Source organism: Canis aureus, chromosome 8 (genome assembly GCF_053574225.1).
Source record: "Canis aureus isolate CA01 chromosome 8, VMU_Caureus_v.1.0, whole genome shotgun sequence".
Taxonomy (NCBI): Eukaryota; Metazoa; Chordata; class Mammalia; order Carnivora; family Canidae; genus Canis; species Canis aureus.
The window spans coordinates 45,981,607-46,006,917 of NC_135618.1; the positions used below are offsets into that span (position 1 = coordinate 45,981,607).

The 25,311-nt window shown below is 52.3% G+C and overlaps 1 protein-coding gene across 10 annotated transcripts in view; it reads left to right on the forward strand.

The window, feature by feature from the left end:
- The first annotated feature begins 559 nt into the window (after nucleotides 1-559).
- Nucleotides 560-25,311, forward strand: part of CIITA (class II major histocompatibility complex transactivator) — a 47,219-nt gene continuing 22,467 nt past the window's right edge. Inside the window, exons 1-3 of one of the 10 annotated variants that reach the window (XM_077906629.1) lie at nucleotides 560-1,256; nucleotides 23,434-23,577; nucleotides 23,838-23,933. In XM_077906629.1, coding sequence (XP_077762755.1) covers nucleotides 971-1,256; nucleotides 23,434-23,577; nucleotides 23,838-23,933 — 526 coding nt within the window. In that variant the 5' untranslated portion in view covers nucleotides 560-970. Of the gene's footprint in view, nucleotides 1,257-8,769; nucleotides 8,953-9,691; nucleotides 9,809-10,232; nucleotides 10,519-23,433; nucleotides 23,578-23,837; nucleotides 23,934-25,311 lie in introns of those variants that run through there. The other 9 variants (XM_077906628.1, XM_077906622.1, XM_077906620.1 and 6 more) reach the window with 9 other exon arrangements.

Here is a 25,311-nt window from a genome sequence, read left to right on the forward strand (position 1 = left end):
TCAGATGCTCAACCGACTGCATCACCCAGACACCCCTGGGTTGGGAATTTTTAGAATAGAATCCTAAAATAGACTGGCTCCTACGCAAAGCCTCTGTTTTGTGCATTTGTAGATCGGGGATGATATTCGTATGTAGTCAGTTTTCGTTAAGTGGTCACTAGGTCCAGCGCCAAGCCCTTCCAATGCATTATCTTTTTTAATCCTCAAGACAATTTAATGAGGCTGGATTACTTTTATTGGGAGATTTTGGCTAAGGAGAGGACTGAGGGTTAGTGAGGTTAAGCCCAAGATGACGGTCGTATGCATGATTAATCAATAACAATAGTGAGAATAATGGCTGATATTTATTGCACTAGTATCATGCAGATAATGTCTGGGTGCTCTGCACACCTTATCTCATTAATTCTCTCAACAACTCTGGGAGGTCAGGGCATTTATTATCACCCCGTCTAACCCAGTGAGGTAAGTATGATTATCGTCATCCAGCCTTTTCAGGTGGAGGAATGGGGGCTTGAAAGAGGCTGAGCAAGCAGTACTGTGCTGTGAACCCCGGCAGATTCACCCCAAAGCCAATTAACCCTACACCCCAACTGCCTTCTTGTTATGATAAAACATCTAAAAAGGACCATCACTGTGTGAGTTCCCACAGAGGCAAGTCTGCTTCCCGTTTAGCAAATACCGGATTGGATCAGATGGAGCCCACAGGCTGCAGGCTTCTCTGACATGCACGTGGGCGGTCCCAGCGAGCATCTGTGGGGTCCGGATCAGCCCCAGCACCCATTTCCAACCACACATCAGGCACCCCAGCCTGCGACGCAAATGAGGAAACCTGCCTAAGCAGGAATAAACAGCACCAAACTGTAGAGTTTCCCTCATCCTGTTTTTCACTTCATGTTTTGGATGCTGCAGGCTGGGTGAGCAGAGATCCTAGGCTTTGGCCCAGGCAGCTGGCCTGCCCCTGAGCCCGGCCATGAACCACTTTCAGACCATCCTGGCTCGGGTCCGGATGCTGCTGTCCAGCCATCAGCCGAGTCAAGTGCAAGCCCTCTTGGACAACATGCTAGAGAAGGAGCTTCTCTCCCGGGAGTACCACTGCGCCCTGCTCCATGAGCCTGATGGCGAGGCCCTGGCCAGAAAGATTTCCTTGACCCTGCTGGAGAAAGGAGACCCAGACTTGGCCCTCTTGAGGTGGGCGTGGAGTGGGTGGCAGACCCCGGTGGCGGAGGGGGACCCCAACTCCTCCAAGGACCATGTTGGTAAGTCAGCATCCCCTTGGCCCGAGTAGCAAAGGCTGGCTGTAGGCAGTGCACAGATTTTCCCTTCCCTCTGAAAGGAAAGCCAGTGTGATCATCCTCGTCCCCAGATGGGAAGGCGGAGCTGGACAGGAGTCAGGGCCTCTGGATGAGTTGGCAGGAGCAGCGAGTGCTTGGAGAACTCCGTCTGTGATGCCGGGTGTGCTGGAGGCCCAGCCAGCACGCTTCCCACTCTGCTTAAGAAAAGACCATCCTGGAGGCATGAGACCAAACACCTGCCTGATTTGTACCCTGCGCAGCCTTGATGCATCAGGCCCTGCGCTGGGCACCGGGGCTGGACGCAAGGGGCTCACGGTCCAGTGGGGAAGGCGGCTGCAGACACTTGGGGAGGCTCCAATGCAGAGAAACGAGGTGCCAGAGGACGGGCAATGAAGCCAGAGAGCAGAGGATGCCGTGCGTGCCTATGTGCGCGCATTTGTGTGTGCGGGCGTGCACGTGCGTGTGTGCATCTGCGTCAGCGAAAGACAGAGATCCAAAGACAGGAGAGAGAGGAAGGAAGGGAGAGACGGAATAGAAGAAGGGAGATAAATAAAAGAAAGGGAGAGGCCAGAGGGAAGGAGGAAGGGGGAGAAGGTGGAGGGAAGAGGGGGAGAAAGAACGAGGGAGACGGAGACCCAGAACAAGAACCAGATCAGAGAAAAGAGGGGAAGAGCGTCTCACTTTTAGAGTCTTGATGACACTCGACGGCCTCTTGAATCAGAAAAACAAGCCTACACCGTCTTGCCTCCCCCCACCCCGCAAACAGGTGAGGTGTCCCTTCCCTGCGGCCAAGAGGCTCTCGGCTCCACGCAGGCATCTCTGTTCTGCACCTGCTCTCCCCAGGTCTGGGCTTTTCCAGCTTTGTGACTCGGCGCCGTAGAGTCCAGTCATTCGTGGGTCCTTTCTGGTTTCAGAGCCACTTCGAGTGGGAGAGGATCACAATGATTTGCGCTCGTTGAGTGTTTATCACGCGCCTGGCATAGCCCAGGGACCACGCGGCACTCTTAGTTCTGATCTAACGAAGAAAACAGAGAGCACCCAGAGGGGACAGCACCCCGGGTCCCCAGGTGCCAAGTGGTGGAGGCTGGATTTATGTGGAGGCAGGCAAGCTTATCCTCAACCTGGCTTGGAGGAGGGAGAAAGCCTTCTTCTGAGGGTGTTGATTCGGGTGCCAGGGTGGTGTATGCGTGTTGCCCCACCCCACCCCCGCTCTGTCAAGTTGCAAATGTATAAGAAGTTGGTTTTCCTCGTGGTTACAGTCTCGCCCGGATGGTCCCTGTTGGTTTCCTGGACATATCTCTTACTCTGTCCCTCTCCTACCTAAATGGGCTCCCTGATTTCTTCTTGGGGGTGCAAGCGGCTCCTGTCCCCAGGGGTGTGGTCTTGATGGGTGTGCAGCAGCCACCCCGGGATGGGTGCAGGGGCATCAGCACCATCCTCCCTCCCTGCAAACTTCATGCTCCTAGCTCCTTTATGTGGGGGCTGCCTGACACCTCTGGCCCTCCCTCCTCTGCTGGTTCCTGTTATTTCACTCTGCTTCCTCCCTGGGGACGTAATATTTTTATTTCTGACCCCCATGTGACTCGAGAAAGGGAACTGGGCTCAGAATGACGTGGTCTTCAGGGGGCTGGGAGACAGAGAAAGGCAAGGTGCCTCCTTTCCCTGCCCTTTCCTCCTGTTATCCAGGCCAGCTCCCGTCAGGGCTGCCAAGGGTGCGGCTGTGGGACAAGCCGGGCGGGAGCACCTTCGGAAGGGGATAGAGGGAAGGGGAAGGAGAATTGTGTGCTTTGTAAAGAAAGGGCCCTGCCTTTGGTTTCAACAAGGGTTCAGAAGAGGAAATCATCATGTGAAGGTTTTGTAACTCTCTCCGCAACCCTTACCGATCTGCACCGTCCACTGCTCTAAACTCTGCCCTGGCTCCCCATTGCTCAGAGGGAAAGCGAAATCCAGACAGTGGCCCACAAGGCTCATCACAATCTGGCTCTCGCTGCTCTGCCCTCATCCCCTACTGCTGCTCATCTCCCCCAGCCATACTGGTGTCCCCGCTGTCCCCGGGACGGGCCTGGCACATTCTCAACCACAGGCCCCTGGCACGTGCTGTTCCTACCACCTGGAGCATCCTTCTCCAGATATCCTCTAGGCCTCCCCCCTCAGCTCTTTGCTCAGATCTTACCTTCTCAACAAGGCCTACCTGTAGCATCCTCTTCAGAACTGCAGGTCCTGTCCACACTCTGAGCCCCCTCCCTAGACTGACATTTCCTCCTTCTATATATTTAACTATTGTATGACTGCTGTTCATTGTCTGACTCTCCCACTGGAAAATAAGCTCCATGTGGGCAGGGATCTATATTTTGATCATATCGCCTCCCAGATGCCTAGCACAGCGCCTGCCACTGGGTGGGCATGTAATGTAGATTTGTTGAATGTTGGATGGTTGGACAGATGGATGGATGGATGAATGAGTGGGTGTGGGTGGATGAGTGGGTGTGGGTGGATGGCTCAGGTACTACCATTATTCTCACTTTACAGAATGGTAAACCGAGGCACAGAGAGACACGAGATTTGCCTCAGGTCACGGCCTGGTGAGCGGGTTATCGGATCTCACAGGGCTGGACCTGCCGCTGCACTTTCTGCTTGGCTGCCTCTTCTAGACAACTCAAGGGGTACCGTAAATCTACCCAAAACAGGTTGACCATCTTCAAACTGAAACTAGGCCAATGATTCAGAAGTCGCCTTCAGTTCCCATAGTGCCCTCGTGCAATTGTGCAGAAAGCCTATCCCCGGGTCTGTGACCCTGGGGGTTCGACCCCATGCTACACGAGGCAGCACAGGTGCATCCAACCCCAGGCAAGCTCAAGGGGGAGGTCTGAGGGTCAAGGTCCTTGTTCTGACACAACTCAGCACCCAGCAGCTTCCTTGGAGAATCAGAGCAAATGCTCGGGCCATTCTTTGGCAACAGTGGGTGACAACGTGTGGCAGGCAGTCTGGGGGCGGAGAAGAGACAGTGAGGATGGCAGTGATGGAGAAAGACCAAGCTGGACCCTGGAGAGCTCTGGGTCTGAGGCAATGCTCCGATTCTTACAAACCGTGTGACCTCAGCCACATGACTGGACCACTCTGACCCTCTGTCTCTTCATCTTGAAAACGGGAGTGATGATATTAAGCCCCCAGGGGCTTTCTAGAGCGAGGGTTCAATGAGACCATAGCCAGAAACTATCTGAGGCAGCGCGTGGTGTTGTATAGCTAGGCCTAGAGGGGTACCCGGCAGAGAGAATTGGACAAGGATGAACAAACCGGGCGGGGGGGTGAAAAGAAAACAATTGTGTCTACGGTCCCACCGGGGGCTGCACCAAATATCTACACGCCTGTTCCATGAGTGACTCAGTGCTTGGGTGCTGAGTGCATGTGAGGAGCGCATCAGCGTGCCCCTGCCCTTGGGCTGGCACACGGTCTCTGCCCTCAGACTGCCTGAGGGCAGGTCATGGCCCCCTCGCTCCCAGGGCTGTGACTGTGAGCACTCTCTGGAACCTCTCTGGGCCTTAGTTTTCCGCCTCTGTAAAATGGAGGCGATAATAGTACCCAGGTACTGTTATCTCAGAGGGTGCTCTGAGGATTCGGTGACCTCATCAGACGCAGGGCATGTGCCCTCCCAGCCAGGAGATTTAGATCTTATTGTTGGTTTTCTTGGCTCTCATTTGGTCTTTGGTCCCTCGATGTTTTCACGATGTGTTATTTTTGCCCACAGGGATACTGTTTCTAGAACCATTAGAACAAAGTCTCCCTCTAGGATGTTGCCTGATTTATTGGAAAGGAAGGGACCCACCCCAGGCGGCCAAACTATTCCTCCGGCTTCCTTTCCCATCTGACTCTGAGCACAAGAGCCACCAGAGCCCGGACCTCCTCCGACCCCAGACAGGAGAGGCGCTGTGCCCTCGCACCCTCCTCTTTTCCTCCCCAAGACCCGTTTCTGCTCTGATCTGGGGGGAGCCGACTCTGCCTCTTGGAAGGAGATGTGTTGGCAAGAACACCTGTGCTCAGTCCACCTTGGATGGCCTCCCCGCCAGCCAGACTCACGTCACCTTCACCCTCACCCCATCCCACCCCCGGAGTCGCAGAAGGAAAAGCGCCCACAGCCGGAAGTTGGCACTTCCCCATGGGTTTTCCCAGGCTGACAAATGGCCTGTTCCATACTCCACTTGGCTCCCAGCCTGGCACCTGCTCCGACCAGAGCCCGTTTCTGTTCTCTGTCATTGTCTTCAGCAGCCCACCCGTGAGGTTACTCAGTTTCTATTTATCTCCGTAGCCACCTGCCCAGCTACCTACCTGCCTGCCCTCAAACTTACCTGGTCTACATAACCACCTACCAACACCTACTTATCAATCCACCGACTGGTATCTGTTACCCACTTACACGTGCTCACAGTCTGTTTACCTAAACATTCCTATTTTTATGTATCAACTGATTTACCTGCCTTCCTACTGACTCACCTGCTTGTGATTTTACCGACTATTAGGCCTGCGTTCTCATGCACCTTCCTACCTGTCTAATGTGGATGCAAACCAGTTTTATCATATCTATCACTTCTTTCCCTTCCTTCATTCCATTTCTGCCTTCCTCCCTAATTTTTGTGTTAGCACCTGCTAGGGATTTTGGTGGGTACCAAAACAAAACAAAACAAAACCATAAGAAAAGGCACTTACAACCTAAGGGGAGGGGGGCCTTCACCATTTGGAACTTGAGTCTGCCTTGATCATTCACATCCAAACCTGGTTCCTTCATTCAAACAATTTTGGAGCAGTGTGGCTTTTAAATAAGAAAATAAAACACAGGCTCCCAGACACTAGTAACTTTGTGATCTAATTGGAGGCAACAGAATCTATATTTAACAAAATAGGAAGTTCACCCATGCATTGCCAAATACATGGCAACAAGTTTTCTAAAAATGAATAAAGCCTAAGATTGATGTTACCTGGAAGGGTGATGAAAGCAGGAGCTCAGGCCTTGAAGGGAGGCTAAAACAGAGCCCGATGGGGAGAAGGCAGGAGCTCGGTCCTGGCCACGGTAGGACCTGCTCCAGCTGAGGTACCACGTAGGGCTGAGCAGGTCTGTTTGGGGAAGACTGGAGACAGGGATGACCGGCTTACTCACAAGCTGAGTTTCCCTCATGTCCTCCCCTTGGGACTTGGCAGGGGACCCCAGCCGGCAACTTTAGCAGTACTTCTGCTGGTAGCCAGTGGTCTTTGTCACGCTGGATCCTCCCTGGAGACAAATTCACACGCCCAGAGCAAGACTGGCTTGAACAGCGCTGAGACGCCCCTGAGTCGGGAGGGAATTGAGCTTATTCCTGGCAGCCCTGGGCTCAGGAGAATGGTCACCACGTCTGAGGGAGTTTTGAAGAGGAACATCAGCAGGATGAGAAATCCTTGGCTCAGCTTAACCCCTCTGCCCTGCTCCTTGCCTTCCCCACTCGGTCGGGCGGCTCGGCCTTCTAGCTCTGCTGCAATACCAGCCTGCTCACTCATCTCTTTGTTTCCACAGCCCCTGCTGAAATTCAGACCCCATCAGCTCCTGGCTGGGCACCACAGTGGGGTCTCTACCGGGTACCCTCCTGGTGCTAATCCACAACCTGTTTGGCATCAGCCAAACACACAGCCCCGTACATGTCATCACTCAGCTCAGAGACCTGGGTTGACACAGGCAGGGCCAGATTTGGGTCTTGAGTGTGGGCCTGGGGGATGGGTGGGGGTGGGGGTCAGGGAGGACGTAGAAAGACCAGGCAGCGAGATGGGACCAGGTGAGAGATGATGGCGCCCCTAGTCTGACTTGACTCTCATTGCAAGCTCTGCCCTGCCGTGAACATGAATCAGAACTGCTTTGGCCATGGCCGTCAGAACTGCCTCCAAGAATAGGAAGGGACTCTCATAAGTGGCATCGAGGCAACAGAATGGCCAGGAGTGCCTGTCCCTTGGCACCAGGTCACGGGAGGAAGAGACTTCTTGAGATCTGTAACAGTTGTCACGTCTGTTTTATTAGCCTAAGAAGGCAAGACCCTGTTTCAAATTGACTATTAGCATTTCCCACTTGTCTGCCTACTTCCTCCTTGGGCCCTCTAAAAGCAGGGGCTGTTTCAAAATAACCACCATACATAGATAGGCATCATAATCTTTATTTCGTTTGTGGGAAAACCAAGGCCCACACACAAAGGGAGCGAGGGGTCCAAGGTCATACACCTGCTGGTAACAGGTAACAGCAGGGCCTTGACACCAGCTCTTCAGACTCCCAACCCCACCACGCTCCTTCAGCAAAAACGCAGGAAGGAGGCACCTGTCACTGATTCCCAAGCTTCATTCACTTCGGGACCTCCCTGGTGACTTCTACACACCGTCTATACTATTAATTGCTTGGCAGGTGTTTTTCCAAAGCATTCACATTTTTTTTTAATTCAACTTTATTTTCCAAGGAACGTTTATGTCCACCATAAAATGAAAGGAATGCCATCCATTGAAGTTAACTATGAAGCAGGAAGGCAGGACAATGTTTACACAAGTCCAGCCAGATGCTGTGGTCTCACTGAAGGCTTGTGGCGGAGGACTGCTTTCTGGGAAGCAGGGATGCATCATGCATTTGAAGAGGCGTTTAGGACCTATTGGCCTGACAGAGACTTTCTCCTAGATGCCATCAGGAGCATGGGCAGAGACGTGCAAGTGCCCCAACTTTCTCCCTGTGGGACAGTACTATTTAGCACTGCATCCGTATCTTACCCCAAACCATCTGCCTGTTAAGTAAACCACATTTGGGGTAGGACTCTCTCCTTTTTTTTTTTTTTTAAGATTTTTAATTTATTTATTCATGAGAGATACAGAGAAAGAGAGGGAGGCAGAGACACAGGCAGAGAGGCTCCATGCAGGGAGCCCAACGTGGGAATGGATCCCGGGTCTCCAGGATCACACCCTGGGCTGCAGGCAGCGCTAAACCGCTGCGCCACCGGGGCTGCCCAGGGTAGGACTCTCTTATGGGCGATTCACATTTTGGTCCAAGGTCTTGGAATACGAATAACGAGGAGACCAGTCCCGATCACCAAGGCAATTCAGGGCAGTTTGGGCAATTTGGTGCTGGGGTGGAGTAATGAGAGAACATAGCATCTGGGAGGGCTGCTGGAGCCCAGCTGGGGCGCTCAGCTGGTCTTGAGGCATTTGTGGGGCTCTCTGAGCCTGGCTCTGTCCAGCAGAGGATGGCAGGTATTGGCAGCTGGCACCAGAGGGGCTCCACTGCGGTCACCATGATTTTTAGAATGCCATTGTGTCAAACAAAGGTCCCTCTCTAGGAGACAACTCTCAGCCCTCCGAGGTTGCCCGGTTAGGTCCACAAGGAACTGAAATTAACCTCAGAGGCCCGGGTGGGGTGTAAGGGGGGAGGGGTTAGGGAGTGTGGGCAAATTAGAGAGTATTAGAATGAGAAATCTGACAGCCCGATGCCCCTTCTTAGGGGGAGAGTTTTCTATTGGTCCCTTGCCTGCTTGCTTTGCACGCCTGCTTAGTCTCGGCCCCTGACTGGCCTGCTCCAGACTCAGGGAGCAGCAGCCTAGCAGCCTCATCGGGTTTCCCACCATGCGCTGTCCGGCTCCACGCCCTGCAGGTCTCTACCTGCCCGAGCCCCAAGGTAAAAAAGAAAAGGGGGTGGTGGTGGAGGAAGTTGGGGCTGAAAATGCTTCTGGATTTCAGGTGGGATCTCAGCTGGTGCCACCATCTCTGAACTGTGGGGTGAGGAGGTGCCGAGAGAGGAGGGGTCCTCGTCCTGTCGGGGTTGTTGGAAAAAGCGGGGTGGTGATTTCCTTCCACTTGAGGGACACTGAGATCAGTGCAGGTGGCTGGCACGTGAGAGGGCTTTATCAGCGCTGAAGGGTTCTAGAAGGCCAGCTTTCGGGAGGCGTGTCGTTAGCTCTCATCATTGAAGGCTCCGCTCAGCCAACCACAAGGGCCTCGCTCTCCCAGGTAAACACTGACGGGGTGCCCTTGAAGGACAGATTCCCTGCCAGACCCCACTCCATGCCCGGGAGAGGCAGGAAAACCAGAGCCAGTGTCGGCTCCTTGGTGTAGCTGCTGAACCCCAGCTGGCCTGTCCCCTGGCCAGATGCTCCCCTCTCCCCAGTTTCCAAACTGTGCTTTTGGGAAGAAGTGGGGGTTAGGAGACAGATGGTGAGGGACCCCCTAGGGTGGGTCTGAACGCCAGCTGCACTGTTGGCTGGGTGTGATGTGACCCAGAACACGTCACCCACCTTCTCTGAGACTCTTTTCCTGGGCTGTGAAATAGCATGTGGGGCAATAATGGATCAAGGTCCAGCATAGTGCCTGGTACATTGTAGGACCTGAATATCATCCTAGAAGTCCAGTGTGATGGTGTCGCTGAGCTGTTTGAGAAGGGTGAGACTCCTTTCCTCGGACATCATGGAAGTGTGGCTTCGAACCCAGAACCCACACATGGATGGCAAGGTTGCCAGCTCCGTTGCATAGAGCAGGTTAGGAGTTTTGATGGGGAAGGAGAGGTCAGAAGTCCCTTGACCCACCCCCTCAATTCCAGACAGGAAATCCAAGCCTGGAAAGGGAAGTGACCTCCTCAAATTCTTCTGGTAGGTGGAGCTGGGGTCCAGGACCTCTGAAGGAGGAGAGGCTGGAAGATTGCCAACAGGGATGGGGTGATGGGAAGGCAAGTTTGCCAAGGCTGAGTTTAGGGTCCCTGAGGCATTTTCCGGAGTGAAGTGCTCAGCCAGCAAGGTCCATGTCCCCTGCAAGGGTGGTTTGGTTTGTCACTTTTCCGGCTGGGCTGAGCTGGAGAGAAATCCAGACCACCCCAAAGCGAGAGTGAGCGGCCTGCAAGCCCGGGCTTGCAGATGACCTAGGGAGGGCTGCTGGCTGCCCCCCCACCCCCGCCCCGAAACCGGGGAGGATGGCCATTTGGAGGAGGTGATAGCCGCTCGGGGAGTGCCCTGGAGTGCAGCGATGTGACCCAGGCTCTTCGGAGAAAGCACGTGGTGGGTGCAGCAGCCGGAGGCGTGGGTGCTTACTCCCCAGCTTGGCCCAAATCCCGCCCGAGCAGAGAGAAAGTGAAAGAGAAAAGGACACCGGCGGCTGCAGGGGGTGAGGTGGGGTGGCTGGGCGGCAGACCCGCTGGAGCTGGCTGGCGGGCGGGAGAGGCCACCGGCAGCACGCGGGAGTCCGGGGAGCAGCGGTAGGTGACGGGGGCCCTGCAAGTCGGTCTGGCCGTGGAGGCTCAGAGGCTGGAGGCTACTGTCCTGAGGTCCCACCCCAAGGCTGAGGGAGGGAGAAGGGAGCGTGCGGGAGTGCAGTGATCCCGGGGAGGAGCACAGGGAGCTAGGGCGGGAGGCACGGGGCGAGGGGAGGTGGGCCGGCAGGTGCAGGTGCAGCACCCCGCGCAGGAGGAGCGCACCCCAAGGAGCCCAGTGCTGACGCCCAAGCCCGGGGCACACACACTGTCCGTGCACCCTGGAGTGTGGATGGGCGCCCGGGGCGCGGAGCGTGGAGGGGCACCCAGGCTCTCCCTCCTCTGGGGTCCCTGGGCCCGGCCCACCCTTCCCCGAGCCTCGACTCTCCAGTGGGATCTCAGCCCCGCTGGGACTCAGGGGTGCAGGTTGCCAGCGCTTGGGTGGGGTGCCTTGCCGAGAAGGGTTTGTGGCGGGGTGGAGGGGGGTAACCTGGCATTTAGTGCGCGCCCAGAGGAAATCCTCCCCTCTGTCACCCGAGAAGAGGCAGCAAAACCGGAAAACAATAAAGCTCTTTTTGGGGGGGTCCCAGAATTGCTCTGGGGAGCACAGGGGAGCACAGACAAGTGTCTTGCTCATGTGGGGAAAGCCAGGGGTGTTTATGAAAAAGAAGGAAGGGGTGATGATATTATTTAGGCAAAGAAAAGCAGAGAAGAGAAAGCCTGCTAACTCAGTGCCCACCTGCCCAATCGCTTCTATTGTCTTATTTTTTGGCGCTGTCAGATGGGACTGGCCCTTGTAGGTATGAGCTCTCCTGGCCCTATCTGATCTGAATGCAGGTTGTTCTGTTGACTTTTTATGAGCAACTGCTCGTAAAACAATTGCCACTTCTGGCCCAGTTCAAGAGTTCATGAGTTGGAAAGGAAAATGGGACTTTAAAGCATAGTCTCCATGTCCAGAAATTTTACCTGGACTGTCTTTGATAATCTGGGGCGGGGGTGGGACACGGCTTTCTGGGACTGCTTTGATGGGATTGACATCTCTACCTCACTTTGGGATCCTGAGTCACACCTTCCGAGGAGAGAAACCAAGGAGTCATAGAAAGGGGGGGGAAAGGGGGGAGTGTCTTTCTGGGGTTCCAGAATGCCACAATTGGAGCGGCCATGCCCAGCTCTGTCTGAGACCCATAAAGCCCACACTCCTCATCTGAGTCCCACACCCTCCCCACATCCAGGGTGACACAGGGTAGGAGACAAACCCAGCAGTCCACAGCGCCCCACTTCCAATCAGGAAGGAGCCAGGAGTTCCTCACTTTGGCAAGACGCCTTCCATTCATGAAGCTCCCCTTCCCTACCAACCCAGAAAAGAAACACTCCCAGACTATCAGAAGGTTAAGGAAGTTGGTACTTCTTGCTCTAGGGCCTGGTGGCAGGGAGGGGGGACAAGGGGAGATTCCAGAAAATCGACACCTTCCAAACCGCAGGCTGCCAAGGTAAGGACCTGGTCTCCAAAATCCCAGGATGTGCAATGGAAAGATCTTCAGAGAGAACTGAGCCAGGGGGTCCTAGGCTTCCCGGAGAGTCTCCCAGGCCCCGCCCCCAGGCCCCACCTGGGCTGAACCATCTATCTGGGTGATTCCTGTGTCAGGGTGAAGAGGTTATACATGCATGGAGAGGCACTGATGTGGTCCAAACCCTGTTTTCTCACTATGTTGCAAAACCTCTGGGGACTTCCAAAGGAGGTTTAGTAATCAACACCACATAGTCGAGCTGTTGGTAGAGTCAGAATTTGAGCCCAAGTCGGGAGGGCTCAGTCCAGGGCCTGGGCAGTGAACCTCTACAAATATAGGGCAGGTTCTGGGTAGTCAGAGTCTTGCTGATACAGCAAAATCTGTCTGATTGGCAGGGACCTAGTTTTATCCCTTGGGACTTTAGCTCCTGGTACCTTGTGAGGAGTTGTCAGGAAATTAGCCAAATGACTCAATACCGCGATCTGGGGTCAATCCCGGGCAATCGGGGAACTGGCCTGAGGAAGAGGGGGAAGCTTCTGGACTTGGCGTTCAGGCTTGCCATCAATCACCTGGATTAATGACTTCCTTCTCAGAGATGCATCTACAAGATGGCTAAGGCAACAGCACTGTCTTGGTGATGGCCTGGCGAGCACAGGAGCGCTTTGGAAGAGCCACCAAAGAATACACCTGTTTGGGGAGTAACCATTACAGCTCCTTGAGGGATCGTACTGGAAAGATCCGAGGGGAAGTTGTGGGCAGAAGGGAGGTTTCTAGACTTTGACGCATACACGATGGGTGGTCCACAGACAGTTCTCACAGGGGCATCAATTGACACTGGTTCTCAGGGGCAGGAGATGATTGTTTTTCTGATTCTTTCTCAAGCCACCTTCCTCATTTTCGTGTGTAGACATTTTTGACAACACTCATACCAGCTGATGTTTCTTTTTGACAGAGTGGTATGGCCGCTGACAACATTGTTTGGGTTTTTTCAGTGGCAAGTGATGCTCGTTTTTAAACGAGGGGCGGTAGTGATAAAAGTTTTCTTCTTTTTTTTTTTTAATGATATAAGATTTACCAACATAGTCATTTTTAATTAATTGAGCTGTGCTAAATACATTCCTACTGTTATACGACCATCACCACCGTCTGTCTCCAGAACTTTTTCATTCACCCCACATGGAATCTCTGTCCCCATGACGTGCTAACTCCCCATATCCGCCCCCCTTTCCTCCTGTGACCACCCTTCTATTTTCTGTTTCTATGGATTTGACCACTCTAGGTGCCTCGTGTAAGTGGAATTCTACAGTATTTGTTCTTTTGTGACTGGCTGTCTTCCATCGGGCGTGATGTTTTGGGGGTTCCTTCATGTTGTAGCATGTACCAGGGCTTCCTTCCTCTTTATGGCCTAATAATATGTCAGTGTTCAGAGAGGCCACGTTGTGTTTATCCATTTATCTGTCAATGGACTCTTGGGTTGTGTCCACCTTTTGTCTATTATGAACAGTGTGCTGTGGACATTCATGTACCGGTATGTGTTTGATCGCCTGCTTTCAACTCTGGAAGGTCCTTTTTTTTTTTTAATTTTTATTTATTTATGATACATCACAGAGAGAGAGAGAGAGAGGCAGAGACATAGGCAGAGGGAGAAGCAGGCTCCATGCACCGGGAGCCCGACGTGGGATTCGATCCCGGGTCTCCAGGATCGCGCCCTGGGCCAAAGGCAGGCGCTAAACCGCTGCGCCACCCAGGGTTCCCTGGAAGGTTTCCTTTTAACATAAACATATTTGTCTCTGTAAAAAGTCAATTCGAGGAAAATACAGACATAAAGTATCTAGCAGGTGGTATGCAGATCTGACCAAAAAATTGTAAAAGGGTCTGAAGCACACTTGAAGTTTGGGAGACTGGATTGCCTGAAAGACCCTGGAAGTAACTGTAACCATCCCGGGTGTGGGGCTGGGGGCTCCTGCATCAAAGGCATGGCTGTCGACAGGGACTCTTGGAAGGGGAGGTAGAAGAACCGAGGAAGGTGTTCAATCTGGTTCTAGGATTTTCAGCTGGGGAGAAGCAGAAAGGTGGCAGAAATGGACAGTCTGGAAGGGTCCCTTGTGAGAAGGAGAATTGTAGACCTCCCAGGGTTCGAGAAAAGTCACACAGGCCGAGTGGCAGGATTTTCTTGGCAAGTGGAAACTCCAGCTGCCTTGAGAATAAAACCCATTTTAATTCACTACAAGGCAAGTGTGCGTGTGAGGGGGCACCAGGGGGTGCTCATTTAAAAATCCAGGACCTCTGGGAGTCAGGCCTGGGCTCGAAGGATGTGTTTAGCGCCCTTTCCAGGGAGTTTTGCTTCACAGCCAAGCCTGCTGATGGCTTGGCTCTGTTGTCAAAGGCAGGGCTGGCCCATGGCTCATGGCTCAGAGGCTCCAGCACCCAGCAGAGGGCCTGGCGCTGGTGCAGGCTTAGGCACCCGGTTAGGTCAGGCTGGGAGGCCGGACTGGAACTAGGGGCCTGGCTTTGCTCCCTGCAGCCACCGGGTGCTCATTCCCCTCCCCATCCCAGATTGTCTGGCTCAGGTTGTCTTCCGGGGAGCAGGGGGGATGGTGTGGGGGGGAACCTGTTGGACTCCTTTCCAGGTCACTGACAGCAGTTTGGAATGTTGGGGTGTGCAGAGGGAAGCCACCTGGAGGTGGGTGGGGCCAGGCGGGCCAGAGGGGACTTGTACTCTGGACAAGAACCGACCACCCCTCCCCCACCCGCAGCTCTTGGGGGGCGTCTCCTGCCTTCCCATCCTGCCTCCACCAGGCCCCTTGGCCCCCATAACTGTGCCATATAAACGCAGCAGCTGAGATGGTATCATTGGAATCCCAAAGATTTTCCAAGTCGCAAGGAGGTGAATATCCTACGGGGAGGACAGGGGGTCCAGAGAAGATAGGTGGCTTTCCCAAGCTCTCAGAGGTGGTCTCTGTGGGGGCTTTTGTGGGGTTCTCTATGATTTCCAGGCCTCCTTGTGAAGAAACAGGATGATCTGGTCTCAGGTCAGAGCTGAAGATTGACACATGGGAGAAGTGCATTGGGGAGAGGTGAGGTGGGGGGACACCGCAGGGAGAGGAAAGAGGCAAGATTGGGCACAGGGAGGACTGGGCTGGCAGCCGGAAGTCTCAAGAGGGGTTTCAGCCACCCCTCTGCCCCCACAGAGCACACTGGAGCTGGGACAGCTTTTGGGGTTACTGCAAATTGAGGCACCAGACCAGACCTTTGCACCCCGCAGAGACCAGTCATCAGACATGGGCTCCCCTTGGAGAAGGGCTGTGACTTCGAGCTATTCCCAGAGCTGGGAGCTGGGAACCCCTTGCCTTCCAGCAACTGGTAGATGGACGCCCGGCCTCAGCCCCTTGAGGGGGTTCATCCTGGTTGTAGTGGGATGCTACATGCAGCACCTGTGCATAGCACCGTATAGTTAAAATGGTCAGAGTATTTGGAGGCCAAGGTCGAAAGGCTCATCCTGAGCTGTGTCTGTGTGTGTGTGTGTGTGTGTGTGTGTGTGTGTGTGTATGTTTAAACATTTTATTTATTTATTCATAGAGACACACAGAGAGAGAGGTAGAGACAGGCAGAGGGAGAAGCAGGCTCCATGCAGGGAGCTGGACGTGGGACTCCATCCTGGGTCTCTAGGATCACGCCCTGGGCTGAAGGCGGCACTAAACCACTGCACCACCCGGGCTGCTACCGAGCTGTGTGTTAACTGGACTCTGCAGCCCCTTTCTGGAAGGGAAGGCTGTGGGCTCTCCATCCCCTTTAAAGCAGCTCTGCCTTTTCCAAGATTTGCATTCTAATGCGTTCAGGGTGTGTCGCTGTGTTTCCATGTGTTCTTGTAACATCTGTGCTGCTTTTTCATGCACATGGATGTCGCTCTGCACATCCACATTGGGCTCTCAGAGTTCATTCTGTTTCTGACTTTTTTACTCTGCTGTGTTGCTGTGTGGGCCATTGGCCTGTCGCTTCTAACACTGCATCATCCTCCATGGATTATAGTGATTATTTTTTACTGTCCCTCCATCAGCAATGGGCCCCCACATGGCATCCGTCCTCTGTCACCACAAATAGTACAGAGCATCCTCTGAAGGGGGTGGAAGCATCCTCTTGTGGTGCTGTGGAAGCAGTTTTTGGGGGATGTCTCTACCCAACCTTGAATTGTAAGGTGGTAGGAGCTTTGCATCCTTTCGTATTTGAAGCCTGCTGGGTTGCTTGCCAAGGTGGTTCCATCAGTCCACTTCTACTAACCTTTGGCATTTCCTAGCTTTCTAATTTTGGCCAGTTGTACAGTGTCAAGCAATACCTTGCTGTTTTTATTTTATAACTTACACAACTGTAGCACTTCCTGGAAATATCTCGAGGCAAGTCACAGCAACCCAATGGGGTAGACGCTATGCCAACCAAATGCAGTGGATTTCAGAACCAGGAGAGGCTGAGGAACTTACAGGAGGTCACACAGTTAGTGGGGAATTGGCATATGAACCCAGAGCCTGCACTCTTAACCATCTTATTATTATTAATTATTATTATGTTTTGTCTCCCTCATAAAATATTATCTCAGTCTACATTGCTAGCTTCTTGGTGGGGACTATGTTTTAAACAGCTTTAGGACCCCTGGATTGGGAGGAGGTGCCCAGTAAATCATTGTTTTATGGATTTGGGGAAAAAATAGTGCAGCGTATCTCTTAGAATTTATCTGGAGGACTGCAAGGTGCAAGGAAAGAGGAACTTATTTGATCTGTGAGCCCCACAGAGGCACTGACTATGGGGGGCTGGTCAGGGAAGATAAGATGGCCTGGGGCTCCTGGCTTCCTGCCACCACCTGAACCCCGGAAGCAGCTGGTGCTCATGAAGTTGGGGAGCAAGGTGGTGTTGGGGGGGGCCTTAGGGGCATGGGGAGGGGGGAAAGCTGACAAGCAATGAAGAATCTAGAATCTCAGAGTACCTCAGCAGAGTGGGCTCCACACCCATTTGGTAAAACTAAGGCTCAGAGGTTCTCAAGATCAAAGGCCAAGCGGGAACACAATGCCATGTCTCTAGCCACACGGTTCGAAGATTTCCATTCCTTCCTCAGGGGGAGAAGCATAGCCAACATGCCGGGAAGTATTTCTTCTCCTGCTCTTTTATCACAGTGCAGAGCAGCACTCAAGAGTTTGGGGGTAGCAAAGGTGCCCCTTTCTCCTTCTCAACGTTGCCTTAGACCCTCAGACACTCCTTTTATCTGGAAAGAAAGCATCTGATCCACTGAGCCCCGCCTCATTGTCATCTTCTGTAAAATGAATAGAATACGACCAATTTCCCAGAGTTGCTGTGACAATTGAAACAAGATTATACGTATAGAGTGTCCAGCAAGCCCCCAACACAAAAGAATCTCCTAGCAGTGAAGGAACGGTATGCTGGCACCTGGAAGGGCTGCACACCCGGGTTGTCAGGTTACAGAAGTGCGAGTTGGCATGGTCTGGGGTTCCTTGATTTCCCTCAGGGGAGAAAGAGGAATGAACATAGTCTAGAAACCATTTGGGTGCCTACGGTCTTTAAAAATCTGTGGTGTAGTCCAAAGTGGGGATGAAGTGAGCCCCCAGAGGGACTTTTGGTGGCAAAAAGATTAGGAACTTTTGCTCAAGTTGGACGTAGAAGGTGGTGGCCCAGGGGGACAGGAGGGTTCCAAGAGGACCTTCTAAAAATACTGCCTGTTTACTAAGAAGACACAGACCACTTCTCTGCTGTGCCCCAGACAGCTCCACAAAAGGAGACATCATCTTGTCACCCACGCCTTCTGTCACCAGGCGAAGGAGCCTCCCCAGGGTGCCTTGGGACCAAGAGGGATTCAAAGAAGCTACGGCCTTTGGAGCCAGTCAGTTAGTTCAGAACCTACCAGTCTTCTCTCAGCCTGGTTCTTTATCTGAGAAATGGGAATGCAAATCACAAATGTGTGTGTTAGATTGAATGGAATATGGTCCGTACACCGTGTCATTCAGGGACTGGCCCTCAATGGGCACCTATGAATTCTAGTAATGCATCACTTTCATGGCTGGAGAGAGCCCCTGGCTTGCAGCAGAGTACAGGCTGCAGTCTCGAGGATAGGTGAGCTAGACAGACAGGGCTCCTGCCTTCACGGGACTCCTGGCCTGTATGATCTGCCTTGGGCTGGGGCAGCTGAGGGGGACTGTCTCCTCAGTGGGGTGATTTGAGCCATCTCTGTCCCCAGTCCCTTCTAGAGTGACACGTCGGGAAAGAGTCCAGTCAGGGGCCTTCGAAGCACTTCCAAAACATCTAGAGACATAGAGAACAAGGTTGTGGGAATGCTGGGAGGTCCCAAGCCAAGATATAAGTCGATCCTGGCATGAATGGGAGGTGCTGTGGCTTTGAGAGATGGAGATTAGGAGACTGGACTCCAGAACTGAGCCCCAGCTCTGCACCGTCCCAACATAATAGGATTCCTTTGACTGTGGGCCTCCTGGGTGCCTCTGAGAACCTCTCTTGGCCTTTCAATGGTTCAAGGGAAGAGTCATTATCCTGATCTAGTAGTGGGAAAACTAATAACTCAGAGAGGTTAAGTCACTTGCTTAATGCCTGCTAGCCAGGATTCAAACTCAAACTCTCCAACTAGGTGACCTTGGACAAGCCATTGCACAAAAGTATTTGAGTATCTTCGTCTGTCAAATGTTAAATCCTGCCTTCTTCCTAGAGCCCTCGGGGAGCTCAGATGGGGGGTTGTTGGGGGAAGGCCCATTATGAGCCCATTATGAGCTGCAAATCTCTGTCTTCTCAAGACAAAGTACATGAAGTGCAAGGTTCAGCTCAGGGTAGCTGAAAGGGAAGTGCTGAGTGTATGTTGGGGGTATCTGACCATGGATGTCTCCTTCTCCTTCTTTTGAGAGAGAGAAAGAGAGAGAGAACGCACGTGAGCAGGGGGCGGGGAGTGGTTGGGACCAGAGAGGGAGTGAAAGAGAGAAGCAGGCTCCAAGCTCAGTGTAGAGCCCAATGCGGGGCTTGATCTCACAATCCTGAGATCACGACCTGAGCCGAAATCAAGAGTCCGACACTTAATCAACTGAGCCACCCATGCACCCCAAGACTAGGTGTCTTATTGTCTGGGTTTAGCCAATGACACAGAACTTGGGCCCACAGATGACTTTTCTCCCAGGCACCTTCTCGGTGGTAGCGATGGGGAAGTGTACAGACCTCCCAGGCTGCATTGTTGGCTGTGGGGTTTTTTGCTCCTATGGGGTCTGTGGGGCCTCCTTATGTAAAAAGGACAGAAAGCGTGGCTTCACAATGTTGTGACTTATGGATGAATGAAAGAGAAAGAGTCCCATTGTCAACCCCACAGAGGTTAGAAATGAATTAATAATAATTAATAATAATGATAGTGATGATGATGGCCATCACCCTCATTTGCTCACCGTGTACGTGTTGGGTGCTGTTCTAAGCCACCATTCACGAAGAGCTTGCTAAGTGCCAGACGCCTTTCTGAGGGCTTTATGAGAATTAATTCACCTGATCCTTATGAGTTACTGATGACTATTCCCATTTTACAAATCAGGACACTGAGGCTCCAGGAGATTGAGAAAATGAACTTGTCCAGGTTGTGATGAGTTGGTAGGTAGGGGCGGCTTCAGAGGTGGACAATTTGACTCCAAAGCTCACACAAGTTGTTTCTCTCTTCTGTCAGTGTGTTTCTCTGATGTCTGATCGTGTTTGGTGATGCTGTCCAAAGTTTGAAGCTGAGCCTGTCAGTAGTGAGGCTGGGTTATGCTTCCTCAGGCCCCTCCCCACTGCACCTCCTGCCATCACCCTTCTGTGATAGGACCTGGTCCCTCCCTATTCCTGGGCCTAGATATGAAGGGGGTTGTTCAATGAATGGAAACACGTTGGCTGGCAGGAAAGAGCACTGGACTGAGAGTCTTGTGCTGAACCGGTGGGGGGATCCGGTTCAGGCTTGGCCAGGGACAGGTGTCCCTCCTCAGGGTTTCATCCACTCTGTAGAGTGAAGGAGGTTGAACTGAAGGTCCCTGGCAGACTTGGGGAACTTGAGCAAAGTCACACAACTCGTTGGTGAACTGACTGGGCTCCATCCAGAGCTGTTGTCACCAGAGCTGGCTGCCTGGAACAAGAGGCAGACTGCTACTAGGTAAGCGGTCCATAAATAGCACAGTGACTCTGGGGTAGGAAGACAGTGGGCAAGATTTAGGGGCAGGAAGTCTTTTCCGGCTGCCCTGGAAAGAACAGACTTCTCGGGCTCCCAGGCCAGTGCTGGGAGGGGTAGCATTCTTGTCTCTCGGCTCCCCAGGCTTGGTTTCACCACCAGAAGAGGGTGGGGGCCCCATCTTTTGGTCCTCCTTCCTCTAGTCATGGTTGGCTGGGCCTTTGAGGCGAGTCTGTGATGTTTGGGTTCCTGCGGCCCCCACTCAACCCCATTATCAGCAGGCAGCCCCAGCCAGGGCCCCATCTTGGATTGGAAAGTTCTTTCTCTGTGATACCTGGGGTCTGATACCCGGTGGAGACCCTCCGTAGGTGGTGAGCATCGTTAATACGTCAAATGAAAAGAAGCAGCTGGAAGGTGGTGGTGACTTGGGTGTGTGTTCTCCTGATCCCATTTTGGCTCCACTTTCTTGCCGCGCAGGCAAGCCACTTCGAGGCCAGCTCTCCTCTCGTCTCTTCCAAAAAGCTCTGAGTCCTTCTAGCAAATACCTGCATTTCATGAATTGTGGCCTCCATATCCGAAAGATATGTCCACATCAGATCCCTAGAATCCGAATGTGACAGGCCCTGCCCTGCCTCTCCTTCCTTCCCTGCCATTATTTGGAAAAAACGTCTTTCTAGGCGTAATTGAGATAAGGATCTTGAAGTAAGATCATCTTGGATTATGCAGATGGGCCCTAAATCCAAAGACAGGTGTCTTTTAAGAGAAAGGCGGGGCACCTGGGTGGCTCAGTGGTTGAGTGTCTGCCTTCTGCTCAGGGCTTGATCCCAGGGTCCTGGGATCGAGTCCCGCATCGAGCTCCCTACAGGGAGCCTGCTTCTCCATCTGCCTGTGTCTCTGCTCTTTCTCTCTCTCTGTGTCTCATGGATGGATAAGTGAAATCTTTAATAATAATAATAATAATAATAATAGAAAGGCAGAAGATTTGAGACATGAAGGGGAGAGGATGCGACCACTGAGGCAGAGAGGACAGTGATTTGGACACAAGGTCACAAAGAAAGGAATGCTGAATCCTTTCCAGTTTCCAGAAGCTAGCAGAAGCAAGGAAGGATTGTCCCCTGGAGCCTCTAGCAGCATGTTGATTTGGACTTCTGGCCCCCAGAACTGTGAGAGACTAAGGCTCTGTTGCGTTGAGCTCCTCTGTTTGTGGTACTCTGCTAAAGGGGGTCCAGGAAATGAAGCCACTAGGGAGTGGAGCAGGGTGGCTGGAGCCGCGGGCCTGAGGCCTCTGAGGGGCTCCAGCCAGCAAGAGCTGCGTGCACCAGGGAGGCTGCGCGGCCTCGTCTGCAAAATGGAGCCAATAAAGCCGATCTTCCCCGGCTGGTTTTGTTTTGTTCGCACAGCTTTATTGGGATGTAATGCACATGGCATGCAACTCTCCCATTTAAAATGCACCTTTCAGGGTGCGCCTGGGTGGCTCAGTTGGTTGGGTGTCTGTCTTCGGCTCTGGTTCTGATTCTCGGGGTCGTGGGATCAGGCCCCACATTGGGCTCCCTGCTCAGCGGGGAGCCGGCTTCTCCCTCTCTGTGCTGCTCTGCCGACCTGAACTTTCTCTGTGTCAAATAAATAAAGTCTGTTTTTTTTTAAAAAGATGTTTATTTCATTTATTCATGAGAGATACAGAGAGAGAGAGAGAGGCAGAGACACAGGCAGAGGGAGAAGCAGGCTCCATGTGGAGAGCCTGACGTGGGACTCAATCCCGGGTCTCCAGGATCACGTCCTGGGCTGAAGGCAGCACTAAACCACTGAGCCACCTGGGCTGCCCAATAAATAAAATCTTTTAAAAAATAAAAATAAAATAAAATGCACCATTCTGTGGGCTTTTTACTGTATTTGCACAGTTGCACAACCATGCTCACATCAGCTAAAGAACATTTTTGGCATCCCCCTTAAAAGAAGCACAACCCCATGATCAGTTGCTTCCCAGGTTTTTTTCCACAACTCCCCTAACCCTAGCCAACCACTAATTTACTTTATCTGTAAAGATTTACCTATTTTGCACATTTCATACACATGGAACCATACTGTATATGGCCCTCTGTGTCTGGCTTCTTTTGCCGAGCGTAATGTCACGTTTCCTTCATGTTGTAGCAGGTGTCCGTGCTTTATTCTTTTTACGGCTGAATAGTATTCCATTGCATGGGTTTATGACATTTTGTTTATTCATTCATTTATTGACAGATACTTGAGTTGTTTCCATATTTTGGCCATTAGATATTATACATTTATGAAATTTCGTATATAAGTTTTGTTTTGTTTTTAGAGATTTTATTTATTTATTCATGAGACAGAGAGATGAAAGACACAGGCAGAGGGAGAAGCAGGCTCCTTGTGGGGAGCCCAATGCAGAACTCGATCCCAGACCCCGGGATCACACCCTGAGCCGAAGGCAGACGCTCAACCACTGAGCCACCCAGGCGTCCCACATTTCCATGCATTGGCCTCATATATAAGTTTTTGTGTGGACATCTCCAGAGTGTTTGGAAGATTGAATGAACTGGTGTCTATGATATGCCCTTCACCAAATGAAGAATCTCAGAATCAGCTGCGACTCCTCCAATGTACAGATTGGGAAACTGAGACACAGAGAGGAGCAGCAGAGACTTGCTCGAGGTCACCCCAGACAGTAGAGCAAAAACACTTAATTGCATCTCCTTGTGTCTGACTGCCCAGAACCAAATCCCGGTTCAATTCGGACCTGGGTCACCTTGTGCAAGTTAGCTTCACCTCTCTGGTCCTCAGTGTCTTCATGTGGAGAAGAAGCATGGTAGTAGTATCCACCTCATGTAGTTGGTGTGAGAATGAAATGTGCTAGCCCATGGGTCTGGGCCGTGTTAGGTGCTCTGCAAATCTCAACCGTTCTCACTCTTGGCAGCACCAGATGTGGAACTCAAGTCACCTGGCTCCCAGGTGTCAGGCGTTTTGAGTCTACGCTTCCCCAGTCCCCTTCCCTGTATCATGAGCATCTTCCCAGAGTGATTATAAATTCCTTGGAGGAAGGAGCTGTGGCTTCCTCTCTCCACTGCCCTGAGCATATAAGAGGTGCTGGATGAGCACATCCTTGGCCCTCCCAAACCCTGGCCTTCACTGGGTGCCCCAGCTAGGAACGGTGGTAGGTGTTAATTCTCTACATCTTTCCAACGCTCCCTGTGATGACCGAACGTGTCTTCCTTCCAGACAGTGGACAGTTTGCCACCATGGAGTTGGGGCCTCTGGAAGGCGGGTACCTGGAGCTTCTCAACAGCAGTACCGATCCCTTGCAGCTCTTCCACCTCTATGACCAGACGGACCTGGCTAGAGAAGAGATTGAGCTCTTCTCAGGTGGGCCCTCCACCGCCCCCGCCCCCTCACGTGGCCTTGCTCACCTCCGCCCTCATCCTGCAGCTAACGCAGTTAGCAACCCAGCAACTGGGGGACGCTCTGGCCTTGGAGCTCGGGTCAGCACCACAGACAGCTCCAGACCGCTTGTTTGCTTTCAAAGGGGACATCTGGTCTCCCCGCCCCGCCCCACCTCGCCTTCCTTCCCCACCAGCCCTCTTCCCAGACCTTTCCTCCTTCATCCATGGGGCTTTTCCCTCCAGAACCCGACATGGACACCATCAACTGCGAACAGTTCAGCAGACTGTTGTGTGACATGGAAGGTGACGAAGAGACCAGGGAGGCTTATGCCAATATCGGTGAGGAAGCGTTTGAAACCCGGGAGAAGGCTAGCTGAGGGGGAGAGTTCCTTTTTCTCTTTTGTTAACCTCTGCCATCCACCACAAACCACAGCAGGCTTCTCCCTCACGAATCAGGGCATGGGGGATGTGGGGCGAGGGCTAGAAGAGAGACTCGGGGGAAGAAGGGAGATCGACCCCGTTCGCCAATGACCACCGGGCAAACAACATCTCACTTTTAACATTCTCTGCCTCCATTTCTATACCTTTTTATATTTCTTAATCTTCTTTCCTTCCTTCTGCACAGCCCAAACCACCTACCCCTCTCTGTTTTCTTTTTTTAATTTTTTTTTCCCTCCCTGATTTCCTCCCCAGCACCTAAACCAAACTACTATTTGTAGTATCTACCCTTTGGGAAGCACCTGTTGCATGCAGATCACTGTATGTGCGTCAGTGCTTTGAAGCTTTACAACAACAAAGGAAGTAACTAGTGTTAGTATCTCCATTTTATGGAGCAGGAAATCAGAAGTTTAGAGAAGTAAAGCACCATACCCGGGGCTGCATTAGGTAGAAGTAGTAGTGGGCCAATAGTCATGCGTAGATTCAAAGTTAGATCTTGCTCATTTCAAAGTCCTTATTTTTAACCACAAAAAAGAAAGTGTCTAGGGTGGGGGAGGTTCTTGGGAGGCTAATTTGCAGGTTTAAAAAGGGCAATAGCTTTCAGATAAGGGCAGAATCTTCAGAGAGAGGTGTTGCTGTTGATGTTTTGGTTTGGGTTTTTTTTTTTTTTTTTTTTGAGGGGAGTGGGGCAAATGCTCCCTCGTCTCCCAAGATGACCTCTATCTCAAACAGGCTCTGTTGAATTAGAAAAAGATGCCCCCTCTTCTGGAGATGTAGCCCCCATTTGTCCTCTTGCTGGGCATCCATGTGCAGTGAATGACCTGCACAACTGGCCTCGGTGGCCCTTTCCCCGGCACACCAAGAACCACACCACGCAGGAGGTCTGTGCTTGGCATGAACGTGGCCAGTCTTTCCATGGTGCACAATTAATCCTGTAGCACACAAAGTGGAAAATGGAGAGGAGTGGTAACTGTGTCTCAAAAATTACAGAACTGAGAAGTCTGCCCACTTCCTTTCCTTCCTCGTAACTTAACTTGAGGAAGCAGAAGTGTTCGGTGCCGAGGGTATTCGTATTCCTCACAACTGGAGGCAGTGATGATGGATCGCAGCATGCGGTCCTCAATTTAGGATTGAGGGGCTTTTTCGCTTGGGGGCATCTACACAGGAAACAGAAGCTGTCGAAGCAAGTGGAGGTGGAAGCTTTATCCACATCTGTTCCTCACGTCTGTGGGTTTTCTCTGTGCTTCTAGAAAGCCAGGCTCTGGCCTGGGCATGCAGT